The sequence below is a fragment of the Pezoporus wallicus genome, unplaced genomic scaffold, assembly GCF_028554395.1.
Source record: "Pezoporus wallicus isolate ANWC-B61680 ecotype Strahan unplaced genomic scaffold, APGP_CSIRO_Pwel_v1 contig_8702, whole genome shotgun sequence".
NCBI classification, from domain to species: domain Eukaryota; kingdom Metazoa; phylum Chordata; class Aves; order Psittaciformes; family Psittacidae; genus Pezoporus; species Pezoporus wallicus.
In genome coordinates this window covers 2,058,868-2,085,966 of record NW_026636754.1, presented here as the reverse complement: position 1 = coordinate 2,085,966, position 27,099 = coordinate 2,058,868, and the positions used below count along the sequence as shown (strand labels likewise).

The 27,099-nt window shown below is 55.0% G+C and overlaps 1 protein-coding gene across 7 annotated transcripts in view; it reads right to left on the bottom strand.

The window, feature by feature from the left end:
• Window positions 1-27,099, bottom strand: part of LOC130595064 (septin-9-like) — a 131,830-nt gene that overhangs the window by 13,066 nt on the left and 91,665 nt on the right. For 5 of the 7 annotated variants that reach the window (XM_057401428.1, XM_057401432.1, XM_057401431.1 and 2 more), the window contains 3 exons: window positions 4,551-4,742; window positions 940-1,068; window positions 510-591 (listed from right to left, as the gene is read on the bottom strand). In XM_057401428.1, the coding sequence (XP_057257411.1) occupies window positions 510-591; window positions 940-1,068; window positions 4,551-4,742 (403 nt within the window). Of the gene's footprint in view, window positions 1-509; window positions 592-939; window positions 1,069-4,550; window positions 4,743-11,510; window positions 11,601-21,341; window positions 21,418-27,099 lie in introns of those variants that run through there. The other 2 variants (XM_057401434.1, XM_057401433.1) reach the window with 2 other exon arrangements.

The window sequence follows — 27,099 nt, the reverse complement described above, 5'->3', positions numbered from 1 at the left end:
AGCAAGTGCCTAAAAGTCCTCCCTTGTCTCCTGAGCACATCTGCTGAGCGGGGCATCACCAGGAGCACCCCTTGGTTCCTTGCACAGTGTCAGGGCACAGGAGCAAGAGCAGCACCAAACCCCACAAGCCCGGTCTGGCTCATGGTGAGGAGAAGGCACCTGCCATCAGCCAGCCCTGCCCCTGCTGTCCCACACAGGCAGCCACTGTTCCAGGGGCTGCTGGCAGAACCTTCAGAGCAAGGTCAGGGACCGGCCAGGCTGGCACACAGCTGCTCCCAGCTGCAAACAAAGGTTGCCTCATGCCCGAACAGCAGGATGTTTGTGGGCAATCAGATGGTCCAGGATCAGCCCTGGGGAGCATGGCACCGCGCTGCCACCCACAACAGCCCTCTTCCTGCTCCCCATGGAGCACGGGTGGCACAGGACCAGGCTACAGCCCTCAGCACCAGCTCCAGGTCAGGATGCCCCAGGGCCTCTGCTCTGATCCCCATGCAGCACAGCCAGCTCACCAGTTCTCATTGTTGATGTGGTCTCCAAAGCCCGGGGTGTCGATGACCGTCAGCTTCATGCGAACCCCCTTCTCTTCAATCTCTGAAATGGAGAGGGAAGCCAGTGCATGAGGGGAGCACCAATGGGTGCTCTGGCCAAGCCCACCCTCCCAGAACCAGCTGGAGGGCTGAAGCTTGCTCCCAGGGGAGAAATGCACCTTCAGAGCTTCTAACAGGCACAAATCAGCTCTCCGGAATAATGCAGCAGTCCATCTGCCCTGCAATGCCACCTCCCATGGCCACCTTACTTGTTCCCTTCCCACACAACTAAGCCAGTGCTGGTGGATAAAGAAGAAAATCAATGTTTTCTCAGCCCTGCAAGCATCTCTGGAGACACAAGGCAGAGCAGGACTGAAAGCCAAGGCACCAGGTGGGATGTATAGAGCCTCACCGTGAGTGATGGATTTGATTTCAATGGTCTTGGGGATCCTCTCTTCACAAGTCGGCTGTACAGATTTCCGGCTGATTTTGGATTTGAAGAGGGTGTTGATTAACGTGGACTTCCCCAAGCCGCTCTGACCTGGAAAAGAGCAGGATAACCCACAGTCAGCACTCACTCGCTTCCGGGCTGTTTTCTCAGGGATGCTGACAGGCTCAGCCTGCACCGGATCTGCAGGAGGGAGGTGAGAGGTGCAGCTGCTCCCCTGCAGCCCCCCCTGCTCAAGGAGCTCGAGTCCATGCTCCAGTCCATGCATGCTGTGGCCCCAGGCACCTTCTCAGCTCCAGAGCAGCTGGTTTGCTGAGCATGAAGAGGTCAAGAGCATCCAGGCAAAATCACAGCAACTCCACGGACAGGCAGACACCGACAGGGGAGTTTCAAGGGCTCCAGTGACACTCAGCAGCCCTGGAGAAGGGCACAGGGACCAGAGACCCCCAGGAAGGAGCATCCCTTCCTCCTCTGCCTCCTGCAACTTCCCCTGTCCAGCTCCACAGAGGAGACTTAGGAGCATCTTGGCAGGCCCTTAGCTGGACGGAATTAAGAGCAGCAACAGTTTTCCAGACCTCAGTCCTGCAGCATCTGCTGCTGCTTCCCTGATGGACTTGCTTTTGCAATCAGACCAGCTGGCTGCACAGACCCCTTTTAGCAGGTCTAGGCCAGGAGCTCCACTGAGTCCCACGAACAACATCCCAGGGAGCACATCAGATCCCACAACTTTAACAAAAACAGCTTTTAGGAAGAAGTGCTTTCGTGCTTTATATCCCAGAGCTGGGGCCGATCTGTGCAGAAAGGACACAACCCTCCAGACCAGTTATTCCACGAGACTGGAAAACAACTTTTCCAGAGCAAGGAAAACAGAGGAACTCCTCAAAACCCAGGGAGCAGATGGTTGGTTTCAGAGCAGATGTTCTGTGCCCCCAGCAGTCATTGCAGAGCTCCAGCAAACACCACGGGGGCCCCTTCTGCCCCATTCTGATGAGCCACATTGCAACCAGCTATTGCTGGTTTCCCTGCTTCCTCCAAGGCCCTGACTCATCCAGGTTGCCAAAGGCACCCAACGGTAGGGTCAACCAGCTCATCAGCCCTGGGCATCACCTCCTGGCCAGTCCACTACTCGATCAAACAGCAGTTTAGAGCCAAGTGTACAATGCTGCCATTGGGAACCTGTGGTCCAGCACAGGATAGCTCTGCTTGCCAGCCACTCTCACAACTGGGTTGTAAAAGAAACACATAGACCAGGCTGGGGTGAGGTGCTCCTGGTCCTCTGCTGCCTGAAAACACATGGGGCCAAGCACAAACAGGCCTGAAGCTGTGAATGCAGAAAGCCAAAGAGAAGCTCTCATTGCACTGCCTATCACTGAACAGAGCACGTGGGGAGAAGAGGAAAGTGGGGTGACAGGGCTAGAGCTCCTGGCAGTCCATTCCTGCCTGTCCAAGCTCCCAGAGCTGCACTGCCTGGAAAGGGACCAGGGCAGAGAGACACCATGACCATGGATGAGATGTCCCCCTCTGAACCCTGGGCACAGGCAGACCTTGCTGAGCAATGGACATGGCTACACCTGGGACACGATGGCCGCAGTGGCTGAGCACAGGGTAGACCTGCTCCCACCTCCCAGTGTTTGCAGCCCTGAGCTGAAACCGGGCAGGGAAAGCGTGGCTGTGTCCCACTGAGCCCAGTCAGCTCTCTTCTTCCAGCTGCTCTGCACCAAAAGCTGAACACAAAAGATGTGCTTTGGGTTTTTTCTTTAAGCGTAGACCTTTCTTCTCATCTCTACAGCCTTAGAGGGTACGGGGCTAAGCTGACCTCAGCATGAAACCTCCTTTCAGGGCTGGTGAAGCCCTTTTGAATAGGAACCCCACTACTAGGGCAGAAGACTTTCAAAAAGCCTCACCACAAGGACACTGGCAGCAGTGCTCAGTTCCCACCTCCCGCGCAGGGTAAGTTGCCTCCTTCATCTCTCCCCTCATCCACTCCACTGTAAAACAGGGATTGAATGATTTCAATGCAAGGACTAGCAGCTTAGGCTGGGTGGGAATAAAGGAGCTAAACTAATCCCTAAAAGCCTGAACATCCTCTAGGGAAGTGCAGCAGGACAGGGGCTGGCTGCTGCCTCCCAGTCTCAGCAGCGCTTCTGCAGGGGCACCCCCGAGGTGCTGCTGCCCTCCCGCATCCCTCCCGCATCTTCTGGGAGGGCCAGAGCTCCACTTGTTTATGCTGCCACGAATTCCCCAGCCTGTAAACAGTCAGCCCAGAGCCTGCCAAGGGAAGAACAATGTTTTCCAGCCACGCTGCAGTACAGGCTTTCATACCACACACAGTGCTGCCAAGGCAAAGCTGGGCCCTTTACTCAACATCCCTCCGCATCTGCAAAGCAGAAAGCTGAGGTGCTGCACAGCACAGCCAGCTTGGAACGATGGGTGCCTCTCCTGCCAGGGAAATAGGGGCCTAGTGCATGCAATCTTTTTTGTGGACTCTCAGGATCAGTGCTGCAATCCCTCTGCCCTGGGAGTCCTGCTCCACAAAGGACTGGGTTTGTTGAAGAGCCTTGCAAGAACTGGTTCTGCAGTGACTGGGTTTGCAGCCATCCCCAGCCTGGGGAGCCCTCTCCACAGATCAATTTTTGGATGAAAATATCAAAATGGGAAAGTCAGAGCATCAGCAGAACTCCCTGGGAGGCTACAGCACAGAATCAGCAAGCACTGGATCAACCAACCCATTCTGTAACCCCTGGAGCACCCCTCGGCTGCAGGAGCTCCTACCCAATGGGCACCCTGCACAAACCTGCAGCCTTCCTCATGGGAGGAAGCAGGATGGTGAGGCCCCACTGGCACAGCATGGGCCATGCCCGGGGCTTTACTCTGCTCATCCCCCTGTGCTCCCTGTGAGAGGCTGAGGCAGGAAGAGCTGCTGCCTGCACAGCTCATCCCCGCTCACACAAAGGGCTGCACAGCACCAGGCAAACACCCACACCTGGAAAAGAGCATAAAAGGCTCATTTCTTTCCACTTTTCCCCCTCACACCGTGTCCTGCAGCACCCAGCTCTCCAGCACACCCAGCATTTTGCTGGTGAGCTGCTCATGCAGTCCCAGAGCAGAGGGGCTGCAGGAGCACAGACCCCCCCCAGCAGATGCTGCAGTCAGAGTGGCCAGTGGGCTCTAGCTGAAATAAAAGTGCTTCATGCCACCCCCCTGCAGCCTTGTAAAGCTGATGAACAGGAGCTTGTAAGCAGCAGGATTTGGACACACAACCTTCCTGCCCTCTCTCCCTGCATGCGGACACCTCCTGGGATGCTTCTTTCTGGAATGTCCCCATGGGTAACGCACCCCAAGACATTGGAAAATGCATGGGACAAAGGCCATGTCCCACTGACAGCTTTAACGACAGCTGAATTCAAGCCAGCTCCTCGGGAGCAGGGTTTGCTGACTCCTAAGGCAGCGACCCCAGTGCTGAGCCTCAGCTGCTGCTCCTGAGGGGCCTCCAGAGAGGCCAAACACCATCGCAGCAGAACAAACCCAACTCGCCGACCACGCTGCGAGCAGCTGGCGAGGAGGGAAGAACTCACCCACGACCATGATGTTGAACTCGAAGCCCTGCTTCATGGCTTTCCTTCTCATCTGCTCCAGGATGGCGTCGATCCCCACGTAACCAAAGTCCGCAGCCGGCTTCTCCGGCCGCGTCGGCGCCGCCTGCTTGGGGCCGGCATCCCGAGGAACGTCCGTCATGCCGGGTGCGTGGCTGGGAACTGCCTCTGGACCTGCAGAGGCAAGAAGAGGGTTGTGAGGGGTGGCAGGCAGAGCCAAGCACACAGGGATGCTGCTGCTCCTGGGCAGGGAAAGAAAGGAGCTGCTTGGTGCATCCAAAGAGGGAATAAAGCATGTGCAGACACTCAGGGCACCAGGGGGCTGAGGGAGGAGGCAAATGGGATCTTCCTTCACCTGTAACTATACTGAATTTGGGTTTCCCCTTCTTAACTTACTGGATTCACCTTGATCCCTGCCCACATCACCAAGCCACTGCAAAGGGATGCTGCTGCGAGAGCAGTAGGCACACCAGGGAGCAGCAGATCTGCCACCAAGGAGTGGAACCCAGCACAGAGAAAGTCCTTGGCCTGGGGCTGGAGTTTACTTAAGTGAGTGATGAAGGCTTTTAGCAACAGAGCCCTGTGCCCAGGCCCTGCAGTTAAAGCCTTGCAGACCTACACAGCCTGCCTGCTCCCCTACCACTGTAATTACAGCACTATGCAGACTGCTGCTGGGAATGCCTCGTGGCCACGTTTCAGGGAACAGGGTGGCTTTGAGGACACAGAAAAGTCCTCAGCATCCACGGACATGTGCCCTCCTCCAGCTCCAGCTGACACAGCACAGAGCCTGCTGGCTCCAGCTTGCTGAAAACCCCAACCCAACACGTCTGCATCAGGACGGGTCGTGCCAGACAACACCCCCACAGCCACAAAGCTTTTGTGATCTTGCGCTAATTCTGCCAATATCTGCCTGAAGAAACCAAACCCTTCAGCTTCCCGCAGAGACAGGACCATCATCAGCCCTGCAAGACAGCTCCAGGTCAGCAAAGCACTTCAGAAGCAGATATACACCCACAGCTTCCTAACAGAATTCAGGGAACCATCCACTCCCTGAAGCACCAGGAGCATCTGACACCAGGAAGGACAAACTGGCCCTGATGCACTACTGGGAGATTCAGTCTGCTCCCACTCAGCCCCAGCTCCTTCATGTTGCCATAGTGGATATAGCAAATATCATGAAGGCAGAACATGGGTAAGGTCAGCCAGGTCCTTGCAAGCTCTGGAAATATCAGCATTGCAGAGCAAGCTGCCCTGGTGCAGGCATGGAGAGGGAGAGTCCCTGCAACCATCCGCCTGAGCAAGCATTTTATCCTTGTTAAGCTCTTTGCAATGCATATTTATGATGATGCTGATGATGTAGATTTGAATTAGATATCAGGAAGAAGCTCTTCCCTGTGAAGGTGCTGAGGTGCTGGCACAGGGTGCCCAGAGAAGCTGTGGCTGCCCCATCCCTGGCAGTGTTCAAGGGCAGGTTGGACAGGGCTTGGAGCAACCAGTTCTAGTGGAAGGTGTCCCTGCCTGTGGCAGGGGTTGGAACTGGATGAGCTTTAAGGTCCCTTCCAACCCAAACCATTCCATGATTATTTGGAAAGGACTTACTGCAAAGTCTTCATCCTCATTCCTTCAAAGAGCAACAGGGCTCTCAGCTCAGTTTCTCAACCCCACTGTTACTCCTGGCCTTTGATGAAGTGCTGCCTGGTTTTCTCTCCCACCCTCCAAGGGGCTTTGTAGGAGCATGGCTGGTCCAAAGGGGCTCCTCCAAACACAAGCCCACCATCCCTTCTCCGGTGATGGCAGGAGCAGCATCAGACTGAGCCTGCTGCGGTCTGCAAGGCGGAAGCGCTGGTTTCCTGCTAGCACAGCGCTCTCTAACATAGGCCAAGCAGAAAAAAGTATAGCAAAAAGAATGAAAGCAAACCCAAAACTGATCCCAAGGACTGCTGGGTCACTTTGAGCACTTTTTTCCACCAACACTCAATCCCAGGCTGTGCAGACCAGTGTACTCACAGAGCTGCCAGAGAGCAACCACACATGGTAGCAACATGCTCCTCTGGGGGAACACATGGATTCAGGCTATTGCACAGCTGGAAACGTGCTGCCACACTGCCCCTTGCAAAGCTGATCAACGTGGCGTGCCTGAGGCCTCTAGGCAGATCCAAAGGAGCCCTGTTCCAAGATGGCAAGGCCAAAAGGGGAGAAAACCCACCCTGGATACCACTAGGAAAAAAAACAAACCCAACTAAATCACACGGAAAATATGCTGCCACCAGCAGCAGGGCTGGGTTATGCAATGGCTTCAACTCCTCCATGCATGCATGGGAGAGAACCTGAAGCATTCTGGTCCTGCTGGATGGGACAGCAGCCTGGGAAATCGGTGCAGATAAGGTCCAGCAGCATGCGCTGAGAAACAAAGAAATGAAACAAACAGAGCAGAAAGTCATCCTCTGCATGTGATAAAGGCCAGGAGCATCTCCAGCACCTCCTGGCTGCTGCTCATCTATCAAGCTCTGCTAAGGAGCAGCAGGCAAAGAGGTGACCCCCTCCCTAGGCAGGGGGATGTGCAGGCAAACCTGTGCCCAGCACAGGGAGCAGAAGCTGCCTCACCACATTGCTTTCAGTGTGAGAAGGAGGCCTCCGGACTCCCCGGGCCCCAGCAAGACAAAAGGCACAGGAAGCACAAGGCGATGGCAGGCAGCAGTTTGTCACCTGGTTTGCCACCTGCAGAGCACACAGGCTCACTGCCACCCGGGATGCTCCTCAGCAGCACAGCGCACGGGCACCACAGCAGAGGCAGGATGCGGCCAAGACACAGGACCACACCATAGCATAGGCAGGTGGGGATGCTGTGCTGGGTGGCTGAGAGCGCTCCCAGCAGACCTTGTCTGGGACAGAAAGATCCTAGAAATAAACTGGATCAGCAGCAGTGGCTGTCCAGGGCACACCATGGCCAGATCCTGTACTGGTTTGACCCATTGTGCTCTTTGTGGGGATAGTGCCAAACCTGCAGCATTCCCGGTGCCAGCATCGCTGAGCTGACCTTTCCAGAGCAGTGCAAGGAGGGATGGATTGATAAACACCCTATACTGTCAGAAATCCCTCGCTGTCACCAGGTCCCTAATGAGAGCAGGCTCAGACCCCATGCACCATTGCTTCACTACTTGCTTTGCTGATGGGGGCTGAGCCTGCAGCTCCCTCCTGCTCGCATGTTCCTGGATAAACATGAAGCACGGGGGAACACGTGCTTGTGCCATATTTAGACCTCCCCTGCCAGGGAAACCCTCTCCACATGTGCACAGATGTTGAGACCGTCAGGGCAATGCTGCACAGAGCGGCACCAGGCCCACAGCTCCAGCCCGGGCACCAGCCTGACTCAGGACAGCTGCTCCAAAGCTGACTTTGCCAAAGGCTCGGAGCTGCTGCACTGTAATTGATGTGTGTCAGGCATGAGCCAAACCCAGCATCTGCAAAGCAGCTGACAAAAGGCACCCCGCAAGGAGGAGAGCCCCAGGAGCCCCCCCAGGAGCCCCCTGCTCCTCCAGCCAGCTGGATGCTGTGCACGGGATGGGATTTGCGGAATGCTGCACTGATGCAACATCCCAGGTCAGCTGCGGGCACGGGATGCAAAACCAGGCCTTGGGCTCACCCGGAATGCCTGGCAGTCCTCACCTAGGATTTGGGAAAGGGTTTGGTAGGAGAATAGTGTTTCCACTGCAGATACATGAAGGTTAAATAATCCTTGGAGAGGCTGGACTGGGAACATCTCACATACCCCAGCTCTTGGCTAGACCCAGCATCTCCATGCTCTCCTCCAGCAATGCGCAGGGAGTGGGATGCTGGTGACCCAGAAAGGCAGAGCTGACCCTGCACTGGTCATGGACCCGGTTCTCAGCAGCTCCATAAAGCCACCAAGAGAGGCCAGTAAGTGCACCTCTGCATGGCCCCAGCACCAGACTCAAGCCATTCACACACTGTACATGCAGCTGACAGAGAAATGCTAAAGCTTGCTGAGCAAACTGAAGCAACATCCCTGGATGCAGCGAGCGCCAAGCATTTGCCACCTTTTGGTGATTCTGCAGCCGGTTCTGCAGAGCGACAAGCACCCAGGACACTGCAGTGGGATAACTCCCCTTCCCTCCACACAACAGAGACTGGGAGCACTAAGGGCTTCCAGGTTTGCTGGATGGGTTCATGTGAACACAAAGAGAAGATTCACAGCAGCTAGCAGTGGTATATCAGGGTGTGAGAATGTAACAGCTTCCCAGGCAGCTGAGCATCCACAAGGGATACTGAGCTTTCCAGGGAGCAGCGTGCACCAAGTAACCTGTCAATTTTTGGAAGCAGCAGTCTTACAAAACTGCGGCTGTAGGGTGTAACAGAGATATTTTTGGAACCAAAGGGTGAATTTATAGCTCCCAGTTAACTACAGCCAGCCACTGGGACTGCACAACTCTCCCCTTTGCACACCAGGCTAGTGACCACAAGCTACGGAAATGGATCCAACCCATGGAGGAGGTGGCAGAGCCACAGCTTTCTCTTTCTAGAGGACAGGAGGAGGCAGGAGGAAGGAGGCAGCAAAGCCAGGGCTGGATGCAAACCCAGACACTGCTACCCAGTCGGAGCCACTGCGGGATTCCCCAGCACTGCACGCAGCAGATCCACACTGGTTCCAGAGGGATGTGTGGGTACCAGGGAATGTGAGACACAGCTTGGGCTGAAACTGCACCTCAGAGGAGAGCTCAGCCTGGCATGCAGAGCCACCACCACAGACCCTGCAGCACCAAACTGTAACTTAGGGACGTTTCTATTGTTCAGTTGCAATTTATCTGCACTGGCTGGCACAGCCAGGCCAAAGCTGGAGCCTGTCCCTCGCATCCCTGGGCATGAGGCTATGGTCTCAGGCTGGCCACCAGCCCAGGCCCACCTACCAACCAGTTACATTTCCTTCTCGGCTTGTATCTCCGCACAGGTGCCAGCAAACATGACCCAGAAATAGTGGAGGATGCTTAACTACACTTAGACCAAATCAATCCAAGCGCTGTCAGAGAGGCGGCCAGGTGCCTCCTGAGCATGCAAGATGCTCCAGGTTTGAAGCCTTCTACTCACACAACAGGGGGATAAATCCATTTTGAGAGATCAGAAAGGAAGCAGCGATTCCTGCTCTGGAGCAAGCACTTCAGTAGGTGACCAGACAGGGCTATAGCACTGAGCCATGGGCACAAGTCACGGACACACACAGCACGTTGAACCATCCCAGCTCGCTCCCACATGTGCTTCCGTCCCCTCCCCACTCCGGAAGCAGTCCTCCACAGCTCACCCCTCCAGCTCACCCCTCACTAGCTCTTTCATTTACAAGAGATGGATGCTCCAGGGCTCCCCACTGCTGCTTCCCTTCCGGCTTAACCCTCCAGCTGCCACAAGGTCCTGTGGCGGATGTTTATAGGCTGGGATGCAGCGAGCTCATCCCAGAGGTCAAACCGTGGTGCCAGCTCTGCCCGGATGCAACTTCAAGTGCTCACAAAGTGCCACCTGGGAGCTCAGGCACAAGCCCCTGTGCTGCCTTGGGGCACCCCAGATATGATGCAAGGCCTGTACCCCCCATAACACCATACCCCACTCAGACACGTGCCAGCCCTTGCAGCACAGCCGGCAACTGCACATCCTCATTTCTTCAACCACGTGAGGCAGCAGCCCCAAACCACCTACCCGAGACCTGCAAGGAGTTGTTACGCTCTTCTCTTGTTTTCCCAGAGAAATGCAAAAGGAAGGAGATGATCATAAATAACTCCAAGTCTTGTGTGCTCCAGTCTTGCAAACTGAGCCTCGGGCACGTGGAGGGCTCTGACCACTCAGCCCCAAGGTCTCCCTCCATAAGCAGCTTCCCTGGAGGTGGAGTGATAGCTGCCCCCGAGACCAGCCCTGCCTCGCTGGGCATGACCCCCCCACCAGGGAACTCTCCTGCACACCAAGACCAGCAAAAATTACATCAACCAGCCTCATGCAGCCTCTGCTCCCTACAGACATGCTCGGGGTGCCCAAGGACCCCCACAGAGCTGACTCCCGGGTGGGTCTGGGGAGAGGACCCAAGCCGTGTCCATCCTGAGCGATGGTGCTCACAGGAGGGATGTGGAGGACCCTTCCCAGCCCCTGGGTGTGAGCAAGCACCTCTCGCCCACCACTGCTGCTCCGCAGAGCTCTCTATGTTGAAAACAAAGAAGCCGGCCGCGCTCCACAGCCTCAGCTCGCCCAAAGAGCGCTGCAGGAGGAATCTGTCCGGCCCCGGGCACCTCCAAACCCGGCTGAGCTCCCACGCTGACTTCTGCAGCTACAGCAGAGGGAAAAGCAGCACCCCGAGGTGCGGGAGTAACCCGTGCTCCGCGGGGGGGTTACACCCGCGGGCTTAGTTTAGCTTGTAATGACTTTCTTTTGCTTGGGGTTTTGCTGCTGGGTTTTCCCCTTTTTTTGGTGTTTTGGGTTTTTAGGGGTAAGGTTTTTGTTTCTTTCGTCTTGGGTTTTTTTTTCACGAAGGGCAGCTCTGTCCCAGACGCCCCGAGAGCCCCGTTTATGGGGGGCAGCAGCGCGGGCAGGGCCGCCGGGACCCCGCAGGAGGTTCCCCCCCTCCCCGGACAGAGCCGCTATTCATCCCCGGACAATGCCGGCATCGCGGCCAGGCCTCCCCGAACAACGGCCCCTCTTGGGGGGATGCGATGCGCAGGGGCGAGGGGCCGGGCGGGAGGTGCGGGATGAGCTCCCCCGGCTCCCCCCCCCCCCCCCCCCACTCCGCACTCGGGTGTCCGGGGCCCCGCGTGGGAATCGGCGGGACCCCCCCCCCCCCACCCCCGCGCTCTCAGGCCCTTCCCCTGATTAATTCACCCCCCAAAACCACTTCCCCCCCTCCATGAGCCCCCTCTCAGCTCCCCCCCACCCCCGGCACCGGCGACTCACCCGCGGCGGCGGCGGCTCCGGCAGCCGGCGGCTCCCCGCCTCCTCCCGCGCTGCCCTCCGCCTCCTCCCCCATCGCCCTTCCTCCTCCTCCTCCTCCCCCATCACGCTGCCTCCTCCCCCTCCAGCCCTGCCCGGGGGGATGGAGCCTCTTCCCGGGAAGTTTGCTTCACCCCAAGGCGGTTTCCAGCTCCCGGGGGCCCATAGAGGAACAAAGGCGGGAGGGTTTGGGGAAACCCGCTGGGGACTTCCATCGGGAAAAGCGAGGCTGGGACCGAGTCTGTCCCATGCCGAGCAGCCCAAGGGGCAAGGGCAGGTCCCCAGCGCTGAGCACAGCCCTGCCGGCACTCGGTGCTCCGGGATGAAACTCGCCTTTTGCTGCCCAGCGTCCTGGAACTCCCGCAGCAGGGATCGACACCAGGCGCCGGTGGGTGTTAACGCCGCTGACCGTGGGCTCCCTTTGCTCCGCAGCTGTTTGAAGACCCCTGGGCCACATCTGGAGACAGCAGCCTACACACGCCAGCCTCGCTGCTCCTTAAAATCATGTCCGTTAAGCTGAATGAAGATATCTGTCTCCGCAAGCTCTTCCAGCCTTGTATCTTGATTACCAGAGCCTCACCACCACCACATCTCCCACCAGTGGAAAGGGCAGCAGCGAGGTGCATGGGGCAGGGAGGTGATTGCACCTCCTGGCCCTGCTCCCATCACCAGTGTGTGAGGTGCTGGCCTGACCTGGTGGGCGTTGAAGCCCCCACCCCGGTTCCATACAGCAGGGCCAGGAACAGAAGGGGCTCTCTCTCCCTTCACTGCCACCCTGCAAAGCCAGCCTGGCTCCTTGGGACCCCTGGTTCTGGTGTGTCACTTTGACCTACCCTGTGATCTCGGGATGATTTTTCCCCCAGCTCCCTGCAGTTCTCAGATCTGCTTTCCCAGACAAAGGCCTACAGGCAACAAAAGGGCTAAGCCAGATTTGCACATTTGCAGTCCTCGATACCCAGAAGACTCAATTTCCCATGCACAGCCCCTAAGTCAGGGGCTGGTACTTGTCCATCCCCTTTGACCTGTTATCAGCATCACTGACTATTGTCAAACTACTTCTCCAGACTCAAACCCCGCTGCCCAGCCAACAGCATCACACCCTGCCCTGTTTGTAACTTGTGTCTCTCTCGTGGTTGTCACCTCCCTTCCCCCTTTCCAACCACCAGCAGCAACAGCTCTGAGAAACCTCCACCCCAGCACCCAGGCAGGAAACCCAACCTCAATCTGCTTACGCTGCAGCTGTATGTAGCCTTCTGCTGGATTACACCACTTTTTATGATTTAATAAAGCTTTAAACTTTAACCCCTATCAGTGGGCATTAGTGTTTTAATCTCCTTAATCTCCAGGAAAATCCAATGCTAGATGCCAAACTGGGCTTGCCCGAGGAGCAGCTGGGTCTGTTTGCAAGTCCCTCCAGCCTTGCATTAGCTGGAGAAAGGCAGGAGCAGAGGGGGAAGGCAGCTCAGCAAAGCTCTGCTGTGCTCACTCAGATGCGGTGCTTCCTCGGGGCATCTCAGGTGCACGTGGGCTTTGCAGATGTGATTCACTCTTCACATCCCTGCCCTCACATTAACCACATCTGTAGTGCTGTGCAGGTGTTAAGCATCCAGCATGGGGTTCACATGCCCATGCCAAGGCCTGTGTGAACCCAGGATGCTCAGCCACATGAACTAGCTCCTCTGTGGTACTTTTTCCCATTGAAACCATGTGATGTTGGTCTTACCTGGGGGGGGGGGGGGGGGGGGAACAAAACCAACCAACTATAGGAAAGTTCCCCCTCGGTCACTGAAGCTCTTCAGGAGGAGCAGGACAGAGCTCACACTGTACAAGTCGTTTTTCAGATTAATCCATAGAAAATATTTTGTTTCAACTCATAGAATCATAGAATAGTTAGGGTTGGAAAGGACCTTAAGACCATCTAGTTCCAAGCCCCCTGCCATGGGCAGACATATCTCATCCTTCTCAGAAACAACCCAAGACAGGGGAGCAAGCAGCTCAGGACAAGAAAATGCCATCCTTGGCCTCAAAGCAAATAAATACGTTAGGCTTTGGTAACTGTGCTGTCCTTGTGAAGGCTCTTGGGTGGCTTTGGGGCTATTTGTGTAGAGGAGGCACTCACAGAGTGACAAGGAGCCACCTCAGAGATTTGTTACTCCAGGAGCATCTCTATTCCTGCATGGGGAGCAGGGCCCTGCCATACTTGCTCTCCCACTGCTTGTTCCTGGCTGCAAGAGCTCACTCTGCAAACAGGCAGGACCTACCAGAGGAGGGAAGCAGCCTTACCCCTATGGTGCAGATGAACAGGAGAAGGATTAAGTTACTCTCCCAGGGTCATGCAGAAAACTTACAACAGAGCCAAGAGCTGGATCCACATCCCCTACTCAGAGCTTTAAAATCCCAAAGTCATTTTTCTTCTCTTGATAATCAGAGTTTTAGAGCAATTCCAGCAAGGCCCTCTTGCTGTTGCAATTCTACTAAAGGTTTTGAACTAACTACAGATCCAGCTCTTAATCTTGCAACTAATCCAAAACAAGGAAGGTTCCTGCCTGCCTTATGCAGGTCCCCATGTCACAGCCACACTGCACAGGGTGCTATTGCAGGGCTGGTAGGGCTCATTGGAGAAGGTGCCAACAAAGAACCATATCCCAGGCTGGTTTGGGTTGGAAAGGACTTTAAAGCTCATCTGGTTCCAACCCCCTGCCACGGGCAGGGACACCTTCCACTGGACCAGGTTGCTCCAAGCACTATCCAGCCTGGTCCTGAACATGTTTCACCCTGATCTGCCCCCCTCTAAAGACATCCTCAGGACCTCCTGTCACCTCCACAGGAATGCTGAAGGGACATTTCCAATTTGTACTGCACTGCAGCAGTCCCCAGTTATAAGTGCACCGTTAGGGCTTAGTAAATCATTTGATGGTTTGAGTAGCACAGCAGTGCTGACCACCTGCAAGTCCCCAATGACTTCGATGGAGAGCTGGAAATCCAGGCAGCTATATTTATAATCTCTGATCAATAGCAGAATGAAAAGCACATCCAGAGACCTTGGTAAAGCATAAAGCTCAGTGGAAAGCAGCATGATTAAGAAAAGGTCATGGGCTTGCAGACCACAAGACCAAAATATAATGTTTTACACACTGCAAGAGACACCATCACTTCCAGCAGGAGCAGAAAGCATCCCATACCACCAGGAACATCTAAAACGAACCCCAACACTTCCCTAAGAGCCTGGCTGCAGGTCTGCAGGTGTTACTGCCTGGGAAGCACTCTGGCAGGCAGCTGCCATGGTCCCTTCCGAACATGCAGGATAACTCTCCAGAAGGTCTGTAATTGTAAGACCTACAAAACAGTATTTCCTTCCTTCTGTACTGGATTCCCATGTCTATAGCTGATGCTGTTACTTTCTTTCAAGCTACCTGGCTTTTGGCATTGAGATCTCTGCAGGTATCACACCAGTTCCTTCATAAAAGATGTTAGTTGGTGGCTTAAGTCTCCCTAGACAGAGACAGCAGTGGAGCAGCAGGTACCATGGGATGCAGATGCTGCCAGGAGCATCTCAGGGCCCTGCAGGCTCCATCACACAGAGCAGGGACATCCTGAGGCAGCACAGGGAGCAACCATCATCAACCCCTCAGGGCCTTGGCCAGGAGCAGGCAACCAAACCTGCCAGCATCACTGAATCATGGTTGTTTCATTGAACCAATGTTACACATGGCACCAAGGAATGTTCCTGCTCCCACCACACTGAAAACCAAGGGCTTCTCCAGCCAGACACCTTCAGCCCACTCCCATTTTCCAGGAGGGAAGGAAGGAAGGAAGCAATAATTCCACATGCTGCCATCAGCCAGCACACACAGCTAGCACTGTGTCCTTGGCATTAGTCACCCCAGGGAGGCCATGCCTTCTTCCCAGCATCACATCCCACTCCCCAGGGAGGCCATGTCTTGCTTCCCAGCACCACATCCCGCTCCCCAGGGAGGCCATGCCTTGCTGCCTGGTGTCACATCCCAGCAGTGCCCCTGCAGCAGCCTCCCTTCCTCAGCAACATTTCTTCTGCAGAGGAGCTGCAGCATCTGCTCACTTGAGCAAGGAAGGCAGGAGGCTCCTCACCATGCCTGAGCAATCCATCATTTTCCAGAAGGGAATGGGCTTTGCTACAAAACCACTCTGGGGTCACAAATATTTGGAGAAAGCAAGCGAAATACATTCCTTCAAGCATCCTTCCCCCTTCCAGGGGGTATCATTTTTGCTACTGACATGACAGTTCAGACAGACACAAAGCACACTCAGCAGCTTCCAGGAAACTCTCCCCACTGCAGGTCTGAGCACAGGTTTGGCTCAGCAGGGACTGGTGACCAGAGCACTGCTGCTCGGGAGGGTCCAGGACAGCTCTGCAGATGGCACAGCTCAGCCCTGCAAGAGGAAATGCACTTTCCTGCCTTTCCTTTAGGAGCAATCCCCATCCCTTCTCTTCAAGGGTATGATCTGCTCCCCAGACACCCCCAGCCAGACTATCACAAAGGACAAATACCTCCCCAAAGGGTAAAGCAAAATCCTCTGTACACCACTAGACAAGCATCCCAGAGCCCAGCTCCACCAAACCCCAATATCCTGCCCTTTGGAGAAAAGGGGGACACGCAGATCTGTGGGTCCCACACAGCAAAGGGCACCTCAAAGGGGTCCAGCATCCTCCACTGCTGCCTGTTTCTCACAGCACCTGCAGCATGGTCAAAGCGGACTCAGCAGCAGGGGTGGAGGATGAGTTTGGTGAAAAGAAATCACCTTTGCAAGGGGGAATGCTATAGAGTGGGAACTCAGTCTGCCTGGCTCACCCCACAGCTCAAGCAAACTCACTGTAGTAGCTTGAGCTCTATTTTGCCCCAAAGTGGGATCTCCTTTCTAGATGAGGAGATGCCCAGGCAATGGCAAGGAGATGCTGCAGCGCTGCCCAGGCAGTGACATCCCTTGGGGTCACAGCATCCACCTGGTACAAACCAAGCTCAAAGTGAGTGCTGGGGTGTCCTAAGGATCCCTGCAGACCTTCTGCACCCTCATCGCCAGCAGTGCTTCTGTGCAAGCTGCACATAAAGGGCCTTTATCCACCCTTTGTGGGCTGCTTCTTTTAAACCTATAAATTCTCTTTGGAGGTAAAGAAGAAAGAATTCAGGGCACCCTAACCTTGAAAAGAAGGAAAACTCCATTCAAGCTGCCGAGCTGCTGGGCTGTCTCCTGCAGCTTAATTAATAGCAACCCATCCCCAGCAAGCTGCTTGCAGGCCAGCTGTCCCCGCTGATGGAGGTGCTTTTCCACGAATAATAGTGCTTTGTGTTTTGATGGGAAAAGGTCAGGAGAAGGGGGGAGAGGAGGAGGACGGGGGAGAGGGAAACGCGTTGCTTTCCTGCAGCTCCCAGCACTGCGAGTCCTGCTCAGTCCCCATCTGCTCCTGGGTTAGATCTGGGAGATGGCTGCGCTTCTCCAACAGCCTTGGGGTGATCACGTCCTAACACTGGGCCAAGCAGAGGGGCACAGGGAGAATCCAGACCTGTGGTGTGCAAGCCCGCTGCTGCCAGAGGTCTGCAGAGCCCCTCCTGGTGCTGTTTGACATGGTCCAGGACCTCCTGTGGGGAAATCCCTCCTCTGCTCTTATCAGAGGCTGCCCTGATAACAGCACAGAATCCGTGCTGCAGGGAGCCAGCCCCAGCAGGGATGGTCCCTGTTGCCATTTGGCTTTTGCATAAATACATAAGCCATGCTTATTTACCTCACATGCTGAGAGCAATGGGGGTGAATCCAAGGTGATGCAGCAATGCGGCACAGCGGAGGAAAAAAGGTGAAATGGACCCAAGCCTTGGGTGTGTGGCATGAGATGCTGAGAGCCACCACTTCCCAAGGCGCAGCCATGCAGTCACCTTCATTTCTGCTCAGACACAGCAGATTTGAGCCAAGACCAAACCAAGCTGCCTCCTCAGGCCCTGGGCAAGGGAGCCAAGGGCTTCCTTGGAGCCGTCTGGGCACTTTCTGCTCACCATGGCTCTGCTGCTGGCTGGGAATTGAGTCTTCTCCTGACAAAAGGATGCTCCTGCCTCCAGCACAGTGCCAAGGCCTGACTGGGCATCAGCGCCCCAGGGAGCACAAATGCCATGCCAATTGCTCTCTGAGCAGCACACAAGCACCTCTCTGCTCTGGCCAGCTGGCCCAGGCTCTGTGTTCATTGTGGCTTTTGTCCCCTCCCATGTCCCTCTGTGCCATCCAGGCAGTCTGTGGCTACCCCAGCACCAAGAGGGCTCTGCTCCCAGTGCAGGACTGGGGCACATCTCCCCTTCCACCAGTTTATCTGGGGGAATAAAGGCAGATTAAAATGCCAAGGAAAGGCAGCATAAAGCAGCACTAGGGCAGGTCCTTTCTCACATACATGTCACCATGGTCCCCTACCCAGGCATCACAGCTTTGCCACTCAGCCCCCCAGCTGCACATGAGGAGGACACAGTCCAAGTGTCCCTGCTTCCACCCACAGCAGCCCTGGGAAAAGGTCCCCGTTGCTTAGCAAAGGGCCATTCATCATCAGGATTGTGTGGGATGAGAAAGGGTTAACCCACTGCAGCTGGGCCAGAAATACAGTGCAGGACAAAGAGAGACTTCATGTCACCCGCATCCACCCAGCGCAGAAAAAGGGGCCTTAATCCAATTCCCAAAGAAAATTTGTCTTTTAAAGCCCCATTTGACCAGGCCCCGCCAGCAGGTTTTGCATCTGTAGCAAGAGTTATCCCAGGTTTGGTGGCCCTAAAGCACCCCCATAGTGGCCAGACCTTGGCACTAGTTCTCCTGGGATTCATCAGGGACAGGACAAAGGACCACTGCCAGATTCCCCACAGGTGATGCTCAGCTGCACGCACCATAGCCATCACTGATGGCAACGAGGACACATGGGGAGGGACCCATGAGCATCACGACACTGCCCAGTATCGTGGGGACCACATCTCGGGGTGATGAGGGTGAGCCAGCATGAGCCGGAGAGTTTTAGGGGTTGAATGGCAGAGATGTTTCTTTCCCACAAGGATGGGGAGCCCAGGGAACAAAGCCAGGGATGCTGCTGGGAAGCAGATGGTCTCACACCCACTGTGGATGAGGATGAACTGTCCCTGCCTTCATCTCCCAGCCAACACCCAGGCACATGTCCCATTGTGCTGCGTCGCTCCCTGTGTTATAGTGCAGCCCTGGCAGCTACACCTCTGCAGCAAATGGGGTCTGCCACCACTCCTTCCCACCTCTCTGGCCCCACACCCTCCTGGTACCTTGAAATGCCATGTGGGATTTTTGGACAGGGACTCCTAGGATGCCACTGAGCTGTATTTGCGAGATTGACCTTTTCTGTCCAGTATGTGTTACTTCTCCACAAAGCACCTACCAAATTTCAGAGGTAACTGAAATAAAGTTATGTTCAGACATAAGGTCACAACCCCCAGGAGAGCTGTCCTCCCCTTTCCCAGCCCAGCCTTCCTCACATAGAGGAGCAAAGCTCAGACACGTTACTCAAGGATCAACATAGAAACTTATCATAGAATTATAGAATGGTTTGGGTTTGGAAGGGACCTTAAAGCTCCTCCACCCCCAATCCCTGCCACAGGCAGGGACCCCTTCCATAGAGCAGCTTGCTCCAAGCCCCTGTGTCCAACCTGGCCTTGAACACTGCCAGGGATGGGGGCAGCCACAGCTTCTCTGGGCAGCCAGTGCAGCTTTGACAGGGCTGGATGTGGCGCCACAGCCACGCAGAACTCACAGCATTTAAAACCAAAGGCTATAAAAATTCCACTGTGCTCGGAGAGGGGAAGTCTGGATTCCCCACGGAGAGGTGTCCAGGAACTGCTGCCGCCGGGTTATGAGCCACCAAGCCACTAAACGCCACATCTACATACCTTGAGCTATGGCTAGCATATACTGGTGAGAACACATGTGCTTAATGGCTGTGATGTCAAACACATTCAGTACACCACAACCGAGCCACCCATGAGCCCCACAGCCACACAGGTTATTTTGCTCTCAACATGGAAAATCATGGACTGCAACTACACGGTCACAACTCCCAGGGCTATCACAGTCCTTCATGTGCTCCACACATCTTTTCTATCCCAACATGTCCTTATCTGTATTCAGGACACCCTTACAGCAGGGCTGCAAGCAAGGTACACACCCTGGATGGCTGCACTCCTGTTGGGTGCTGTATCCTGCAGTCTGGAATCACACCCGGATGGGGCAGCGGTGCTCAGATGTTCACATATCATTGCGACCCTTGCTTTTTCGTTACAGGATGGTGCTTTAGCCATCAGTCATCTCAAAACCAAAGCTCAATCGTGCGCTGCCTGCACATGCAAATCTCCCATCACCCTGCCCAGGCCCTCCTATCTCGCAGGGGTGTTCAGTCAGAGTAACCAACAGTCATCAGCACCAGGGAGCCAGGACCGCCAGCCAGAACATCTCTAATAGCAGTGTAAAATATCCCGTCTAAACCTCCCGTGGCACAGCTTGAGGCCGTTTCCTCTTGCCCTATCGCTTGTTACTTGGGAGAAGAGCCCGGCCCCACCTCGCCCCATCCTCCTGTCAGGCGGCTGCAGAGAGCGATCAGGTCCCCCCTGAGCCTTCTCTTCTCCAGACTAAATAGAAAAACATAGCGCATAGAGAAGGAACGGAACCGGAGTCCACCCGCACCCACAGAGCGCGGCGGGACCCGGCTGCCGGCCCCAGCCCCGTCCGGGCCCCCCGCACTCACCCGGCGACCGCGGCTCCAGCGCGGAGCCGGGTCCGGAGGCTGCGGGCGGAGGGAGGGATTGGAGGCGGCTGGTTCAAAAGAGCCAATTAAAGAGGAAAGAAGCGGGAGATGCTCTTAAGGCGGGGGAGGCGCCTGGGGGGCTGCCCCAAGCGTTGGGGACCCGCTGGGTCGCAAGCGGCCGGACCTCCCCCCACGGTGCGGGGCTGGGGGTCCCGGGGGCAAGAGCCCAAAGCCCGGACATCTCACTCAGATCGCCCCTGGCAGGCAGCTGCCTTCATCCCTCATCACCTGCCTTCATCCCTCATCACCTGCCTTCATCCCTTATCACCTGCCTTCTCTTGGGGGATGCAGGGTGTCCCCAGGGCTCCGGGTGCCTCCAGCACACCCACAGCACATCCCCTCTGCATGCAGATGCATTACCTGGGCATAGGGTGTAGCTCATGTCTGGGGTTGCTGCATGCGCAGGGTGAGCTCAGCTTTGGGGTTGCTGTGTGTGCACTGGGGCTGGGTGGGGGAGAGGAGGGCAGAGCAGGAGGCTGCTTTTGGGGAGTACTTTCCACATGACCACTGAGACCTTCAGAAAAGGGCCAGGGAGAGGAGAAATTCCCTGCTGCATCCTTGGCCCGGTGCCCTGCACCACGCACCAGTGCTCACAAGGATGCTCAGGAGATGGGTTTTCCCCATTGCTCACCAGGACAAGGGGCCATCAAACACCAGGCAGTACCTTCCCCATCAGTTATCAGTTCACAACCAACTCCCAGAGCAGAAAACAAGGTGTCAGATCTCCTTTACATTAGCAGACATGCTCCCCACAATGCCACAGAAACGTGTTTTCCAGGGGAAGCAACACCAGAGCACCTCCACTGCAGCCAGTGAAGCTGATAGAGCCCCATGCTGCCAGGCAGGAGAGGCTGCAGGAGCCCCTCCCCAGAACCTGTACAGATGTAGACAAGCACAACCAATCCCCCCCCCCGGCTGGGACAGGGCTCCCAGACTCAGCATGGCCCTTCCACAGGCAGCTCTCGCACCCTTACCTGGCATCCCCAGCAACCAGGGTCCCTTCTTGCTGTGGGAGCTGGGTGAGGGCAGCCTGCCTGCAATGGGGTCCAAGCTCACCCCAGGGACCTCCCCTTGCCGGGGTCACATCGGGGTTGCTGCCACTCCTTTTCACGCCCAGGACCCAGCACTGTGACCCCCCCTCTCCCACTCCTTGCCTAAGACACAGCCCAGCACATCCCCATCCCAGGCGAGCCTGAGCGGGCAGCACTGCGGGCTCTGCCTCCTCCCGCAGCACAGGCCCTGACAAAGCATTCCCCTGCGTGGATGCCTGCATCATGCCCCTGGTATTTTCCCCCCTTGCTGAGCCACGGCTCTTTTTTATCTCTGTTACCCTTCAACTTCCCTTGCACTCACTGCACAGCCAGGGCTCCAGCCTGCCCGCTCCACAACTCCCCTCTGGTCTGGCCATGGAGACCTCAGCACAACTTTTTGTTCCCCAAGGCTGGGGAGTGCTCAGACTTACTCAGCCAAGGACTATGAGGAGGACCACAGGTGCTGGCCGGTGCCTGCAAGAGGCAAGGATGCTTCAGCACCTACTTCAGGTGCCACCCCAGCAAGTGTCCCCCAACTTCTGCAAAGTTCTGCTCAATTCCCTTTGTAAAGGTCTCACAAAGCAAATCCCTGCTGGCTCCCTGCCTCCCGCACCACCAGACATGAAAAGCACTTGAGTTTCTCCCGTGGTAACGTGGGTAAAAGCTTCCAACATCAAAGGCATCACACAAGAGTTATCCGTCCCTCATCCCTCCCTCCCATGCAGCAGAGCTGGGGCTGCCTCTCTTGGAAGCAGGGCAGCCTCGGTGGTTAAGGAGCCAACAGCACTGCAGACAGAGCTTTGGTTATTTTCTGTGTCTTTTGGTTCTGTTGCTTGCTTTAAGAAACTCAGCCACAAACTGGGGAACTTGGGGCTCTCCTTTAGGGGCGATGTAAAGAGCATGGCGCTGATGGGGGTTTGCCCGCTGTGGTCACCCAAGGAAAAGAGGAGTAAAAACACTCCCTGTGCCAGTCCCCAACATTAAAGAAAGCCACGTCCTGGAGCTAAACCACAATAAAACAGGAGCACCCTCCCAGCAAGCAGATTCATGAGCATTTCTCAACAGCCTCTGCAACTCCTTCCCTCCATCTCCACAACAGAAACAACATCTCTACCCCTTTGCAGTTTGATATCTCCACAGCGAAGCAGGGCAAGGGAGGGGTGTTTACCTCCCTGGAAACACGGAGCAGCATTTACACCCAAAACTGCCTCAGAACACCAGGGGAGAGGGAGCAGTTGCAGACGCAGCAGGAAAAACCATGGATTCAGAAGATGAGCAGGACTAGGAAACAGCTTCAAACACCACAGGGATTTCAAAGAGTCATAGGACTACATGGGTTCTTGGCCCACTTAAAGGTGTTCTTCAGCCCTTCATCCCACACAGCAGTTGTTCCTGCCAGATCCCCGCCTGCCCGGTTCATTTTATTGCTGGAACATGGAACCAACCTTCATGTGCAGGGGGGAGGTGGGAAGGCTCTGCTGTTTAACACTTGGCCACGTTCATGCTGTGATTAATCTCACCCATGCACCCATAGCAGATGTTCTCAGGGCAGGCTGAAGCATATCCTAAATTGCACCAAGATGGAATTTTTGTGGCAATTTTCGGGGAGTGCTAAGAGGAGGCACTAATGGAAGAGCAGAGACTTACTCAGATATGCAAACACAGCCTGTGGGGTTGTGGCACCGGTCATAACCCTGGGCTGGTTGCAAAGCCATAGGCCTGCACTTCTTCCAGTCAACAGCTTGTCATTTTGGAAGCAATTACCAATTCCTGTTCTTCAGTGGGTCACAAACCTCTGACTTCCCCACATTCACAGCCAAAAAAAAGACTTCAGCTTTGCCTCTGCCTCTTCTGCTCCCCTGGAGCTTCAGCTCCAGGAAGGAATTGCTGGTAGAAGAACAGCAAACCCTTACAAAAGGTTCAGCCTCTCCGCACTGCTTCCCCAGGGGATCACTGTAATCCCACTCTAAAGCAACCAAGTGCCTTACTCTATCAGCAGCTCCTCCCCACCCCTATGGGGCTGCCGAATGGGAGGAGTGCCTCAGGGTCACCTACATGGGTGTCTATTTAATTAAAACCAAATCCTACCATGTTGGAGATGGGGTCATTCCAGCTTTGTGGAGGCCACACACTGCCCTGCCATACAGCTGACGTCAAACAGGATGACTTCTGGCTCACTGTGGGATGCCAGGTGATGGGATGCAGGTTCATGGCTTGTGGAACTCAGCGTGGTGACCTGGCCATCTCCTGTGTGGCACAACGCAATGCTTGCTCTAGGACACGGAGCACATCACTGTGCCAAGCTCTGTCAAAGTGTCCCTGCAGCTCTGGGAGCACAGAGGGGCTCAGCCAACAAATAGCATCAGGAGGGAATTTGCTGGAGCATCTTCAACATGGTAGAACTGTGTGATGCCCAAAGACCTCACCGTGGGATTTCAGAGACCTCTCTTCTTTGTGTGGTTTCTTCCTGGCTCCAGACTGATCCCACACGTGCTGATGGCCTCAGAAAACGAATTCACACAGTCCCAGGACTTGCTGGTTTTCTGTTTTCTTCTCTGCCTGGTTTGGGAGCTTGCAGCTGAAGTTTGGGACATCCTCAGGGCTCCCAAACCAGCTCATCCTCATACTTAACACCACAGAGGTGGCCAGGCCATGGCTCATGCACCACTTTGACAGCACTGGGTGCTGTTGGTTATGCAACTGGTGGCAATCCCTGGTGCTGGACTCATTCCATAGTAGATGAACCAGAGAAGAAAAAGAGGGTCCAGGGCACAAAAAAACAGCGCTAGCTGTGCCTTCTGCTGTAGGCATGAAAAGAAGCAACAAAAAGGAGCATTTCCCTTCCCTGAAACTCCATTGCTCCCTGCTTTTAGAGCCAGGCAGGCTCGCTGCTGGCAGGAGCATGTCTGTGTCCATGTGTCCGGGCAGGACCTGCAGTGCCTGTGGGCGTGAGAAATCCCACATCCCATGGGGCTGCCTTTGCGTTCCTACTGAAATGGTAAGGTCTGGCTGACACTTAAAGTTTGGTTTGGGGGTTCATTAGAGCAGGAAGGAAGGGTAACTGCTCTGCAGGCTTCCAGCTCTGCTATAAAGGACTTCACCCAAGCGAAGTCACTTTGTCTCTCCTCCAGCTTTTCCCACCACGGAATCGTGATGTGCATACGAAACCATTGCTGAATCGTGAATTTACACCCAGAAACCAGAAGTAAAAGATCTCTGTTACTTGCTTCTTTGAACAAAGGTTAAATCCAACCAAATACATAAGCTTTCGCGGACAGGACAAGTATTTGGCAGCCAACAGGAAGGAACAGAAACGTGGGAATTCCTCCTACGACTTGGCAACGGGCTCTCCCCCCAGCACGGGAGCTCTCTGGGGTCTGCTCAGCCTCTGCCAAGCCAAGAAAGCCCCTCATTCAAGTGCTCAGTGATCTCACAGGACATCCTGTAGCTTCAGGAGGAGTTTGGATGATGGGCTGGATGGATTCAAACTGCTTAATTACTGGAGAGAGAAATAGGAAAGGTGGCGTGGCAGTCCTGGAGCTGAGATGTCCTAATCTTAATCCGCTGTTTGAAGAAACACTTCCCACTGAATACAGAAGTAACAGCAACATGAGGTTACTGTTAATTCCTCCAGCATCACCGCAACATCAAAACAGGCCCCAAGGCTCTCTAAAGACTGATAATGCCACTTCCAGCCCCTTCCTCCCTCACCCCACCCCGCATGACAGGGCACATCTTGGGTTTTGATGCTCTGCCAGCACCATGTGATGGGGCAGTGCTAAGAAGAGCCAAGACACACATTCAAAAAGGAATTTAGGCACCTAACTCCAATTAGTCTGTAACTCTCCTCAAGAGATTTCAGTATATATATATATATATATATATATATATATGTACCAATATTTGAGATGTTTAGGAGCAGACCTGCACCATGATCACACCAACTGGGGAATGAAGCTCCCAGCACCCACACCCAGGTCTCACCATCACTCTATGGTCATTATGTGTACACAGACCAAGACCACCAGTCTCCTGGATGCAAACCTGCAGGACACCAAATGTTCCCCTCCAGCCTTGTCTCCATTTCCCACAAGGACTGGAGAATGTGATTAGGAGATGCTCCAGACTTTAAGTCCCACTGGGTCACCATGAATACACAAGGAGGGGAGGCAGCACCTGCTGACCCGCAGCAACATGCATCCCTGGCTCTGGTGTACCAGTGCCAGGCTCCCCATCACCTTCTCAAACCCTCATCTCAACATGAGCACAAACTGGCCACCAAGCTGAACCCCATCACCTCATAAAAGCAGAAAGCCCCATAGCAACCCAAGCTCCACTCAGAGCTACCCTCCTCCCCAGGCAATGATCTGCAGATAATGCCGTGGCTTCGCTCTCTTAAAGGTCACATCCCCGCTTGTTTTGAGGTTTTCAGCTCTGCAGGATACTGCACTTGTTTCTGACACCCTCCTGTAGCCAAGAACAGAGAGAGCACTGAGCAGGGGCCCAGGTCCCCCCCATATCCCCACAGCACTAGCAGCACTCTTGGGGCACTGACCATCAGTCATGGTTTTGGTCCTAAAGGAAAAGCATCACTGAGGGCTCTAAGAACAGACCCCCACATCCAGAGTTTGGGATCATTCAAGCAAGAGCAGCGATACTAACTGATATTTTTAGATGAAGAGCAATGGGGAAACCAGCTGTGCCTCCAACCCCACCGAGGGAAAGCCTTCTACCCAAGGAAAGCCATGTCCTGCCAGTGGACAACTCCAGCTCCTCCAACACCCATTATAAATCAGCATCATGCTAGGGGAGGGAATTTTAGGGAACAGCTCTGCTGGAGAGCAGGCCTGGGGGAAGCCCTTAACATAATGCTCCAGTGCTCTTTTATGACCATGGCAACTCATTTGCTGGAAAGACCTCCACCTAAATGATGCATAAAGCATCTTGGTTCCAGCTGGGATTACACCAGGTATTGCTGTGTCTACCAGAAGAGTCAACCCCTCCCAGCTCAGCACCCCTCCTTCACCCTGTGAGCAGGGACCAGCAGCCACATCCCATCAGACTCTTCCTAGAGCTCCAGCACACAGATCCCAGGGATTCTGTAAAGCATCCTTAAAATAACCACTTTAACAGCCCTCTGGGTTGCCAGGACCAGGAAACAGGCAAAACCTAAAGCACAAGAAACAGAAATGCACATTCAAAGCATAAGAAAATATTTGTCTCTTCTCTTTCCATCTCACAGGTTTTGTGTTTGAGGACCAAGTACCAACTTGTGACACCTTGGCCAGGCCAAGCTCTCTTGGTCTTTGCCCTTTTGAGGGCTGGGTGTTGTGTTTAGCCCTCAGAGGCCGCAGGCAGGGCCAGCACAGCCCCACTCTACCGGCTGCATGATGGATATGGGTATCCCTGCCCTCCCATCCCAACCCACCCTGCTGCAGACATGTGGGCAAGGCAGAATCACAGCGTTTCACAGAGACTTGCTAAAACTCACTCCTTGGGCCCTAAATTGCCCATTCATTTCAGATATCAAGCAGTCTGCATAAGCTTTGGTCCCCCTTCAGACCTTTGTACAGGTCTGCCCTCTGCCCCACACAGAGCCTTTCAATCAGCTGTTTCCAAACCTCTTCCCAAACCTTTCTGTGCCTCTCCCACTGCTTCAGCCCTGGGGCTCTGCATCCCTCTGCAGGAGCCGTGGGAAGGA